The 12,606-nt window shown below is 38.8% G+C and overlaps 1 protein-coding gene across 10 annotated transcripts in view; it reads right to left on the bottom strand.

Moving 5' to 3' along the window:
- MYO9A (myosin IXA) overlaps positions 1-12,606 on the bottom strand; it is a 429,988-nt gene that overhangs the window by 56,017 nt on the left and 361,365 nt on the right. For all 10 annotated transcript variants that reach the window (XM_070431053.1, XM_070431061.1, XM_070431045.1 and 7 more), the window contains 5 exons: positions 12,431-12,573; positions 5,585-5,808; positions 5,023-5,139; positions 4,109-4,297; positions 2,578-2,625 (listed from right to left, as the gene is read on the bottom strand). In XM_070431053.1, the coding sequence (XP_070287154.1) occupies positions 2,578-2,625; positions 4,109-4,297; positions 5,023-5,139; positions 5,585-5,808; positions 12,431-12,573 (721 nt within the window). The remainder of the gene's footprint in view (positions 1-2,577; positions 2,626-4,108; positions 4,298-5,022; positions 5,140-5,584; positions 5,809-12,430; positions 12,574-12,606) is intronic.

Here is a 12,606-nt window from a genome sequence, read left to right as displayed (position 1 = left end):
TTGGAGCAACTGACCTGATTTGAGCTAAGTTGTCAGCAGTTTTACCTATGATTGTTAACTCAGTGAAGAAGAAAAATAATGTTATTATTATTATTATTATGAAAATAGTTTTGATCTTGCAAAATCCCTGAAAGTGTCCCAGAAACCCCTGATTTGAGCTAAGTTGTCAGCAGTTTTACCTGAAGATTATTTTGAAAACCACCAGATTAAAGAGTTTATATAAGTAGAGAAAAAGTATAGAAGGATATACACCATATTATGAACTACAGTGATTCTCTCTGCTGAGATAAAATACCCAGAAATAGATGTAACATGAAATAATAAAAACCTATATATGAAAAACTTTAAAACCCTTCCTAAAGAATACAAAAACAGACGTGAAAAGATTCAAAATTATAAAGATGTCAGTTCTATATTAACTTATAAGGGAAGCAAAAAAAAAAAAACTAATATATTTTTGCCTCAACAAACTAGATAAGTAAATTCAAAGTTCATATGGAAAAACAAGAAGGAATAGCCAGAAAAGTTCTAGAAGAGAAAATTAATTAAGGAGGATTTAGCCCTGCCAACTATCACACATAAGAAAAATTTAATAATTAACATAATGTGAAATTAACTCATGAATATTCAGAGCAACTAATGGAACAGAATAAGAAAGATCAATGCATAAAGGGGAATTAGAACATAAAAAGGGTGATATCTCAAAAAGATAGACTTTTAAATAAATGATATTAGATTTGATAAGAGGTAAAATTACATTTGTATCTCATACTATCCATCAGGATAAACTCCACTTAGAATTTAAATGCAAAATAATGTGACCATTAAAATGTTAGAAGATAAAAATTTAGAATTTCTTTTTAACCTTTAAGTAGGGGAAAGTTTAATTGAGACTCTAAATTCAGAGCCTATGAAAGAAAAGATTGGTAAGTCTAATTCTGTAAAAGTAAAAATCTATACAGCAAGTAACATCAAAGGACAGGTCAAAAAACAACTGACAAAATGGGAAAACATATTTGCAACTTATATCACAGACAAAAGGTAATCTGCTTCATATATGAAATTCCTAGAAATTGAGAAAGAAAAGACCAAAACCCCAATAGAAAAATGGGTATTGAACATAAACATACAGGACATGAGGAAAAATGCAAATGGTACTTAAGCATAAAAAGAGATAAACTCATCCTATCCAGATAATATAAGCCTAATATGCTAAGTGTCCAGTCAGCCATTCAACCAATCAAAGTGTAATATGCTAATGATATGTTAAGGCTGCTAAACTGCTCACTATGACATGCACTGACCACCAGGGGGCAGATAGTTGACCAGTTGCTATGATGTGCACTGACCACCAGGGGGCAGATACTCTGACTGGTAGGTTAGCTTGTTGCTGGGGTCCAGCTGATCAGGACTAAGCGAGATGGGCCGGACACGCCCTGGAGCCCTCCCACAGTCCCACCCTGGCTGGCCAACCTCCCGCGTCCCTCCCCGGCCCCAATCATGCACCTGTGGGGTTCCTTGACCTGGCCTGCACCCTCTCACAATCTGGGACCCTCAGCGAATGTTGGAGAGCCAGTTTCAGCCCAATCCCATGCAATGCAGGTGCTGCCCCCTGGTGGTCAGTGCGCTCCCACAGCGGGGAAGCACCACTCAGTCAGAAGCTGGGCTCATGGCTGGCGAGCACAGTGGCGGTGGCGGGAGCCTCTCCCACCTCCACAGCAGTGCTAAAAATGTCCGATTGATGGCTTGGGCCTAAGTCGTCAGTCGGACATCCCCCGAGGGTTCCCGGACTGCGAGAGGGCGCAGGCCAGGCTGAGGGACCCCCAGCCCCCGTCCCCTCCAAGTGTACGAATTTCGTGCACCAGGCCTCTAGTTGATAATAAGATAAAATAAAATTAAAACTATAAGGAGATACAATATTCCTTGTCTATCAAACTGGCAAAAAAATCTAAAAATTTAACAACCCATATTCAGATATTACTGTTGAAACTGAAAAATGAGATTACCCCTATGGGGAAACAAAGCAATATTTATAAAAATAACAGATGCATTTTGACCCAGTAATTCCAATTCTAAGAATATCCCCCCACTTACTTACACACTTAAACACACACATACACACACACACACACACACACACACACACACACACACACAGAGTTACTGACTGTGCCATTACTGTTTGTAACAGCAGAAGACTAGAAATAACCCAAAGGTCTGGCAAGGAATATTAGACAGCTGTAAAACAGATTTCTATGCACAGCTATTATATGTTTTCTATTGCTACTGTAACAAATTACCATAAACTTAGCAGCTTAAAACAATACCCATTTATTATCACACAGTTTAGTAGGTTTGAAGTCAGCCAGCCATTTTAGGGAGCCACCACTGATAACAAGTCAAATCACAAAAGACAAAGCCACATGTCATTCCAAATATTTTAAAGCCAAAAATGATTACATTATAGGCAACTGATGAACTTATTCCTTAAACATAGCCACATAAATATGGTATGATATGCTTCAGACTGCTGGTCTAAAAATTACCTTTTTTATAACATAAAAGACTATGACTTACTAAATCAGTTTCTTTTTTCCTTCTTTTCTTTCTTTCTGTTTTTGGCACCTGGTGGGAAATAAATATAAAAACTGTGATATAACAAAGACCAACATACTTTCTTACTTCTTTGCAAATGCTAAGATTTTTGCTCAAAAGGTAATAGAGTAAGCAAATGTGATAAAATTTGAAGTTTGCTAAAACAATATTCATAAAAACAACAGAATGAAAGGATACTTTAGAAATTATTTTCTCTTTAAACCTCAGTTCTGTCCAGAGACCACACCATATTAATTTAAAAGATTTTATTTTACTCATTAATTAAATGATTACTAATGACAAAGATTGCATTTTCCCTATTTTGGCTCTAGAAAACTCTCTATCCCAGAGCTAAATATAAAAAACTTTGTGGAACACAAAAAAGTTCTTTTACATATGACATTTCCTGATAACCATAGTATAGAACAATTGAAGCCTAACCTTTTAAAATTATAAACAAACACTGTATAAGCCTAGTAAAAATCTTCTGCATAACAAAGACCTTAACCTAGATCTAGAACAGAAGAACTTCTAAGGATTTATTTGTATCTGACTACTTCAAAAATGATTTAAGGTAGTTTGTAAATCTAAAAACATATAACCAGAATAATTGAAAATAAAATGTAACATAACAAAAAGGATTAATAGTATTCCTAATACCTAATAATTAGATAATATTAATACCTAATAATTCAGTATCCCAGCTAATTATTTAAGCTGGGATACTAAAAGGAAACACATTGATAACTTTTTCTAAGCCTGCTACTCCTCTGTAAAATGGATTTCATAATAGTTATTTAATAGGGCTGAAGCAAGAATTAAACACCAAACACCTAGACCAGCGGTTCTCAACCTGTGGGTCGCCACCCCTTTGGGGGTCGAACGACCCTTTCACAGGGGTCGCCTAAGACCATCGGAAAACACATATATAATTACATATTGTTTTTGTGATTAATCACTATGCTTTAATTATGTTCAATTTGTAACAATGAAATTGGGGGTCACCACAACATGAGGAACTGTATTAAAGGGTCGCGGCATTAGGAAGGTTGAGAACCACTGACCTAGACCAATTCCTGGTACTTAATAAATATTATTATTACTGTTCTACAGATTTCCAGAAACATACATTTTCCTAAAACCTAATTCAAGGAGAAATATAATTTGTGGATCCTCATGTAAAGGTCACTAGATGATACAGTGACTCATACCTTCAACCACTATTTTACAAAAGAAAATTCATGTAATGACCTCTATCAAAGCTGAAGGTATAATCTTGAGGGCACATTATATTTTATCTCAGTGAAGAATGTACTAATTAATGCATTAAATGACATATTTAGAAAATATGGTCTGATGAACTTGTAAGACATAATGGAGTTTGTTAAATCTCAAGTAATGCTAAGTTGACATTTCACTGTAATATTTTTCTCAAATACCAGATGTCTCAAACAGACTCTTAAGCAGAGTTAATAACTGAATCCTTTAAGAAATCAAAATATACCATATTTACCTTTGGGGGTATACAATCCAAAGTCTTGAATTCATTCATATATTCATCTAAAAACACTTTAAAAGTGTTGACCCAAACTCTGACTGGAGATTCTCTCCAATCTCGCTGCTCAAGTCTCATGGTCTTTTCCAGAATCTGCTCAAATAGTGCATAGAGGTCTTTATACCGTATGCTTTTCCCATCATCTATCTAATAAGCAATAAAAGAAGAAATTTAAGGTTTTTAGGAAGAAATTCTTTCATATAGAAGATTGATTCAATTTGCATTGGGTTAATATTCAGAATAAAAATTAGGAACCTGATAAACTTTCTAATGGGCATGCCCAGGAGGTCATGTGGTACTTATAGATGTAAATTCCTACTATACTGTGAAATATCTGCTGAGTAAAACCTGCTAAATTTTAGCAAAATACTAAACAGTTTAAAGAATGTAATTTGAAAAAGTCCTTGGACTTTCTCCTATAGTCTGGCATTATAATATAAATTTTCTAAAACACAACCAATATCATATGAAAGCATAAAGTAAATCTGAAAGTGATATAAACTGATAGGTAGAAATCAGTGAACAAAACTACTGGAAAAAACTATATAATAATTCCACACATATAAGAATTAGAAGCTAGAACTAAAGGATTATGAAAAGTCAAAATAGTAGAGTCCCTGGGTAATATCTAGAATATTTAAATTCAATATCTTAGGAAGATGAAAATATACCCAGGAGGGAGAAAAAGAAAACTACTTAAGGAAATTTGAGGAAGCTACTAATCTGAGAACAGTCAGTATGCTTTTCCCTAGCTATACCTAAAACAAAAACAAGGAACCAAATAAATCTCTAGTTGAACATGGCCTCTGTATTATCTTCTACAGTATTGACAAATTTTTTCTATGTTGAGCTACAAAATATATACTAATTACCGCCAATGCAGATGAATAAAAGCTGAAGATATTCTGCCGGAATTCTTTCAGGGCTTTTTTAAATACAACATCCACTAGTGTGTCTTTCTTGCTGTCTTCATTATCTAGGTCATTCATCTGGGGACCACAGAAAGAGTTTTTGTACTGAATCAAGTAATTGAAAAGAGGTAAATGAAATCGTGAACACATATGACTGTCCTGAAAGTGCAAACCACTCTATTATAGGTAAAAGCACGACTAAACAGCCAAAGTTTTATTATTGCTAGATGATTTTCTAATGTCCTTTCTAACATTTATGATTCTATAGTTCTACCAGAAAAACAACTTCAAGTATGGTATGCAATAACAAGCCTCATCTTCACATACGGAATATATAACATGACAGTTAAAGTAAAATTCTGTTTACCCAGACCGACTAATGTATATTATATTATTTACACCTTTTTCGAAAAGGAAAGACCATCTAATATGTCACCCTGATCTCTAGGGACCATATCCTGATATATACAAATATTCCATAGTCAAAGCTGCTCAGGAGCCTAACTCAGCATTCAAAGTATACCTTTTTCAGAAGAAATTCATCCATGCTCTTTAAATCACTGGCACTTTCTATGATCTGGACAGAGTCATTTTGCCAATGCATAGATTCCAAAGCCAGGCTGCTGATCTTCACACTTCGCTTGCGCTTTGCCTTTGGAGAGGGCTCTTTGTTCTCTTTGAACTCCTTCTGGCAACTACCAGGCAATTCTGGGCTCAAAGGAGGTGTTGGGTGATACTGAGCTAATTCTACAATTCAACAGAGAGTAGCCAAAAAGAAAAGAAATTTAGTAAAAATAATAAAATCTCCACATCCTTCTTTTTAAGTTCCTTTAGTAAGTCACTGTAAGAAACACATGTAAATATTTGAAAAGCAAAATAACAATGATGTTTGAGGCCAGGCAGTTAAACAGTAAATCCAGACTGCACATTTGTACATAAAATGTATTCAAGATGACCACTTTTCTTTTTTTAAAAAAAAAATATATTCCTATTTCATAGAGTAAGGAAAAGACAGAGAGAGATAGAAACATCAATGATGAGAATCACTCATCAGCTGCCTCCCACACTGATGATGGAGTCTGCAACAAGGGCATAGTGCTCTGACTGGGAATCGAACTCTGATCTTCTGGTTCATAGTTTGATGCTCAATAACTGATCTACCACATCCGGGCAAGAATGACCACGTTTCAATAAAAATGCTATCTATCCTGTCTTCCTAAGGTCTGATACTGAAAACCTGAATGGAAGTATCTTATAGAACTGAAGCCAGTGCCAAGGAAAAGAAAGAAGAGTACAAAAATCACACTAGCATGTTAAATGCTATTAACCCAGTCATAATTTTACTGAATTTATTTGAAAGAACATCCAGCTCTATAAAACTTGAACAAACAAGTGAAGTTTGATTATTATTTCTGCCCAACGATAATTAAAAAGCTACAATCTTAACTTTTATACACATATCCTTATGAAGCAAATACACAATGAAGACTGCTAATAATATATGCTTCAACTAGGGGCTAAAGCCATGAATGCTTCAGTAATAATATCTGAACTTGGTTCTACTTCGATCTCTTTTGCATTTGGGATTTTCCTATATATCTTCCACATAACTGTCTGAATTTCCCAGAGAATTCCTGGAATGAACTTGGCTTTGTTTTATATATAATATAATATTATATATTAGAAAACACAACAGATTTTCTCTACAATTGTTTACACCAAAGAAACTGGATTCCGTAGAGTTCATTACAATCTAGAACTATAGTGGATTTCTAAAACCCTACCTGGGGCTTCTAAGAATATTGGCCCCTTCTCATTTCACATATTTGTTTGTTTCCCCACATGTATTCACCTTACCCTCTCTCCAATGATATATCCTCATCCCATCTAAAAGCTAATTCTGGCCCTAGCCGGTTTGCTCAATGGTTAGAGCAGTGACCCACAGACTGAGAGGTCATGGTTTTGATTCTGATCAAGGGCACTTACCTCGGTTGCAGGCTCTCACCTTGACCCCAGTTGGGGTGTGTGCAGGAGGCAACCAATTGATGTGTCTCTCTCTCATAGATGTTTCTCTCTCTATCTCTCCCCCTCCCTTCCACTATCTCTAAAAATCAATGGGAAAAATATATCCTTGGGTGAGGACTAACAAAAAAAAGCTCATTCTGATATTGGGAAAAAATGCCAATTCCACCTCAGGCAGAAGTGTGACTAACCCAACCTCAGATATGATGCCAGAATAAAAATTACAAAGATATAGGATACGAGTATATACAAATATCAACTGATTTTAATTCCATTATATAACCTAGATATATAAGTATTCCATTTAGTAAAGTTAATGATCTTTCTTATAATAAAAGAAATAATAATTACTAAAGTAACTGTTTATAATCCTATTTCACCATTAAAAACAAGGGCTACCTTAATAAACTTCTACCCAAAGATATTTAAAAAGCTACAATCTTGCCCGGCCATCGTGGCTTAGTGGTTGAGTGTCAACCTATGAACTAGGAGGTCACAGTTCAATTCCTAGTCAGGGCACATGCCCAGGTTGCAGCCTCTATCCCCAGTGTGGCGCAAGCAGTAGACAGCCAATCAATGATTCATCATTGATGTTCCTATTTCTCTCTCCCTCTCCCTTCTTTTCTGAAATCAATAAAAATATCCTATCTAATAAAAGAGTAATATGCAAATTGACCATCACTCCAACACACAAGATGGCCACCCCCATGTGAACTCAAGATGGCAGGTAGGAAAGGGAAGTTGTGGGTGATCAGGCTGGCAGGGGAGGGCAGTTGGGAGGGACCAGGCCTGAAAGGGAGGGCAGTTGTGGGTGATCAGGCCAGCAGGGGAGGGCAGTTAGGGGTGACTGGGCCGGCAGAGGAGGGCAGTTAGGGGAAACCAGGCCTGCAAGGGAGGGCAGTTGGGGGGAACCAGGCCTACAGGGGAGAGCAATTAGGGGCAACCAGACCTGCAGGGGAGAGCAGTTTTGGGCAACCAGACCTGATGGAGAGGGCAGTTAGGGGTGACCAGACCTGCTGGGGAGGGCAGTTAGGGGCGACCTTACCTGCAGGGGAGGGCAGTTAGGGGCGACCAGGTGGGCAGGGAGGGCAGTTAGGGGTGACCGGACCGGCAGGGCAAGGCAGTTAGGGGCAACCAGGCCTGCAGGGGAGGACAGTTAAGGGCGACCAGGCCAGCAGAGGAGGGCAGGTAGGGGCAATCGGGCCAGCAGGGGAGCAGTTAGGCATTGATCAGGCTGGCAGGGGAGTGGTTAGGGGCAATCAGGCAGGCAGGCAGGTGAGCGGTTGGGAGCCAGCAGTCCTGGATTGTGAGAGGGATGATATCCCTTGAGGGGTCCCAGATTGGAGAGAGTGCAGGCTGGGCTGAGGGACAACCCCCACCCCCATGCACTGGGCCTCTAGTCTATAATAATAAAAGCATAATATGCTAATTAGACTGGACGTCCTTCCGGACGACCCTCCAGACGAAGCCATGGTGGCGGGGGGCGAGACAGAGGCAGCTGCCGCAGTGGCGGGGGCCAAGTCCCTTGCACAGATTTCATTCATCAGGCCTCTAGTATTCAAAATAAAAAGCTACAATCTTAAATTTTATACACATATCCCTATGGAGCAAATAGACAATAAAGACTGTTAATATATGCTCCAATTAAAGAGTTTTAATCTTTCTTTTTGGGAATTAGTAACGAAGGAAATAACTGTGAAAAATGGAAAATTTAGAATGATTTCTATAAACCAGATAAGATATATGAAACTGTTCCTGTTAGTAATGTAATAGAAAGGAACTAATCTTCCAAACTAAACTTGTAGTATTCACTTAATTCATTATTGGTTTTATCCTTATCAGTTTGTCTGACACACAGTGGACTATGTGGACTATGTGGAACTTTTTTGTTTTTGTTAATATTCACCTGAGGATGTTTTTCCATTGATCTTTAGAGAAAGTGGTAGAGAGAGGGAAAGACAGAGAGAAACATATTGATTGGTTGACTCCTGCACATGCCCTGACCAGGGCCCGGGCCCGGGAGAAGCCTGCAACCAAAGAACGTGCCCTTGACCAGAATTGAAGCTGGGACCCTTTGGTCTGCAGGCTGACATGCTATCCACTGAGCCAAACCAGCTAGGGCCCTATGTGGAACTTAATGATCTGTCCTCCTTGTCCCTTTATCATATATATTAACAGTTTTATTTATTTATTGTAATTGCTTCTGTTGTATCTTTCTTTAAGAGATAATAACTTTCTTCCTAGGACCTCTTTCCATTTTATTCAATACTGGTATTTTACCCAGTGCATACTCATCTTTGATGTATATCCCTACTGAAGATAGCTGATCTCTTTACATATAGTAATTTAAAACATGCTTAAGCAGAGACAACCAAGATGGCGGCATAGGTATACACCTGAACTTGCTGCCGCGCACAACCACATTAAAACTACAACTAAAAGACAAAACGAATATCATCCAGAACTGTGGGAAGGCTGGCTGAGTGGAAATTCTACAACTAGAAGGAAAGAGAAAAGCACATTGAGTCCGGTAGGAGGTGCAGAGGTGTGGAAGAGCGGAGGTACGGAGGTGTGCGCGAAAGGGGCTGGCATCTGGGTACACTGTTGTCTTTGTCAATCGGGAGGGAGATAAGCTCCCGACTGCTCTGAACTCAGACTCATACAGAGAGAAACTAGACTGGCATTGGGCCGGAACGTGAGGGCGGCTTTCTCACAGAGGTGCTTGCACCGGTCATTGTTCCTGCATGGAGCCACAGGACACAGAGACCCAGGGACCTATCCGGAGCGGGCGGACAGGCAACCATTGCTGTTTGCTCTGCCCTGGTGATTCCCTGAGACCCTCCCCCACCCAATTTACAACCCCACCCAAGCTGTGCGCAGAGGCTTTTTCATACCAATGGCCTGGCCTTTCTCCGCCTAAAAACCTGTCAAACTGCAGCTGGGTCAGAGAACCCCAGAGCTTCAAAAAAGGCCTAAGGCTCGTCATCAGCCTGCATTGCTTCACAGCTGTGCCTCATCTGGGCATCTCCAAACCCCAAACATAGAGGAAGAATCTGGAGATCCCTCTGTAGCTCCTGCAGGGTGGCCTCAGGCAGTGGCTGACTTTGCACCTCCTTGGAGATCCAGTGGTCAGAGTGAGACCATCCATATTACAACTCTTCACATCCATAAGAGACACACTTAGGGGGCTGATTCAGTGAGCGCCAAAGCCCCACTGAAGCAAGTCCTGCCCCGTAAGGATGTCTCCAGCACAGAAGTTCTCCCAGTGATACCAACAGCAATCAAAGCTTAACTACAACAAGACTATGCACACAGCCCACAAAGGGGTGCACCATGAGTGTCCACCTCAGGTTATTAGGGAGGCTGAGCCACTGGGCCCTATAGGACACCTAGCACACAAAGCCACTCTATCAACACAGGGAAGCAGCCAAAATGCAGAGACAAAGAAACAGGTCATAAATGAAAGAAATGGAGGAAAGCAAACTACTGGATGTAGAGTTCAAAACCACGGTTATAAGGTTACTCAAGAATCTTCTAGAAACCTCCGAGAAATATAGTGAGACCCTCAAGGACATGAAAAAGGACCAATTAGAAATTAAGCATACACTGACTGAAATAAAGAATATACAGAGATCCAACAGCAAACTAGAGGATCCCAAGAATCAAGTCAATGATTTGAAATACGAAGAAGCAAAAATCACCCAACCAGAAAAGCAAAAGGAAAAAAGAATCCAAAAATATAAAGGTAGTGTAAGGAGCCTCTGGGACAACTTCAAACATACCAATATCCAAATTATTGGGGTCCCAGAAGAAGAGAGAGAGCAAGATATTGAAAACCTATTTGAAGAAATGACAGAAAACTTTCCATACCTGGTGAAAGAAATAAACTTACAAGTCCAGGAAGCACAGAGAACCTCAAACAAAAGGAATCCAAAGAGGACCACACATCATAATTAAAATGCCAAGGGCAAAAGACAAGGAGAGAATCTTAAAAGCACCAAGAGAAAAACAGTTACCTACAAGGGAGTACCCATACGATTGTCAGTGGATTTCTCAACAGAAACTATGCAGGCCAGAAGGGGGTGGCAAGAAATATTCAAAGTGATGAATACCAAGAACCTACAACCAAGATTACTTTACCCAGCAAAGCTATCATTTAAAGATAAAGAGCTCCACAGATAAGAAAAAGCTAAAGGAGTTCATCACCGCCAAACCAGTATTATATGAAATGCTGAAGGGTATTCTTTAAGAGGAGGAAGAAGAAAAAAAAGGTAAAGATAAAAATTATGAACAAAGTGACAACAAATACATATCTATCAACAAGTGAATCTAAAAATCAAGTGAATAAAAAAATCTGACGAACAGAATAAACTGGTGAATAGAATAGAATCAGGAGCATAGAAAGGGAGTGGACTGACAATTCTCGGGGGGAAGAGGGTGCGGGGGGTGCAGGAAGAGACTGGACAAAAATCGTACACCTATGGACGAGGACAGTGGCGGCGGGGGTAAGGGCAGAGGGTGGGGTGGGAACCGGGTGGAGGGGAGCTATGGGGGGGAAAAAGAGGAACAATTGTAATAATCCGAACAATAAAGATTTATTAAAAAAAATAAAAAAACCAAAAAACATGCTTAAGCAAAGGGAAGAACGGGGTAATCTAATAGAGGGGTTACTGAAATCCTTAGAGAGTTAGTAATTCTATCATTTCAAAAAGCCAGATGAACTAACTGTTGGGTACTTTCAAATATGTTATGATTGATGTCTAAAAAGTTAAAATAACAGCTACCATTATAAAGTTCCAGGCACTGACATATGGTAGTTACTTAATATGCACCATGGTGGTTAAGAATGTGGATTCTGGTGCTAGACTGCCTAGATTCAAATTTCAGCTTTGCCAATTACTATATGTATATAAGCAAATAACTTCTCTGTGCCTGTTTTCTCATCTATAAATTAGGAATAATAATCATATTACCTCAAAAAGTTGTGAGGATCAACTGATTTAATGCATACATGCTTAGTACAGTGCTTTATACATAGTAAGCACTCAAATATGAGCTGCTGTTATTTTTACTAATAATATATATTTGTGAGTGTATGAGGACTAAATTTTAATACTTTAAAAAAATGAGGCTAACCAAAGATTCAACCATTCTTAAAGTAGTTGTTGCTTCACCATTTTGTACCACATAATTATCTTTTAGTTAAGGAAGGATTTCATAATCCTGGTCCTATCTCAGTAGAAAATGTAACCAACAGGATTGCCATTATGATATTAGAAAAATAGCAAACTTTCAGAAAGAGTAAACAGGAATTACAAAGACAATCCCCCCCTTTGTCCCTTTTTACCATCTGGAAACTGATGCATTGGAATCATATCTGAGCCAGCCAAGAGCGGTAAAACCTCCGACTGGGTGGCAGGTTTCACTCTGGTGGTCTTCTTCTCCCCTTGTTTCCCTTTGGCCCAGAATCTCATCCTCGCTTTCTGAGGTCTATTTAGAAAAATAAAATAAAATAAAAGTCAA

Source organism: Myotis yumanensis, unplaced genomic scaffold (genome assembly GCF_028538775.1).
Source record: "Myotis yumanensis isolate MYYU_CA2020_CCGP unplaced genomic scaffold, mMyoYum1.0.hap1 SCAF_1, whole genome shotgun sequence".
In the NCBI taxonomy this organism is placed as follows: Eukaryota; Metazoa; Chordata; class Mammalia; order Chiroptera; family Vespertilionidae; genus Myotis; species Myotis yumanensis.
This window is presented reverse-complemented; position numbering and strand designations above follow the sequence as displayed.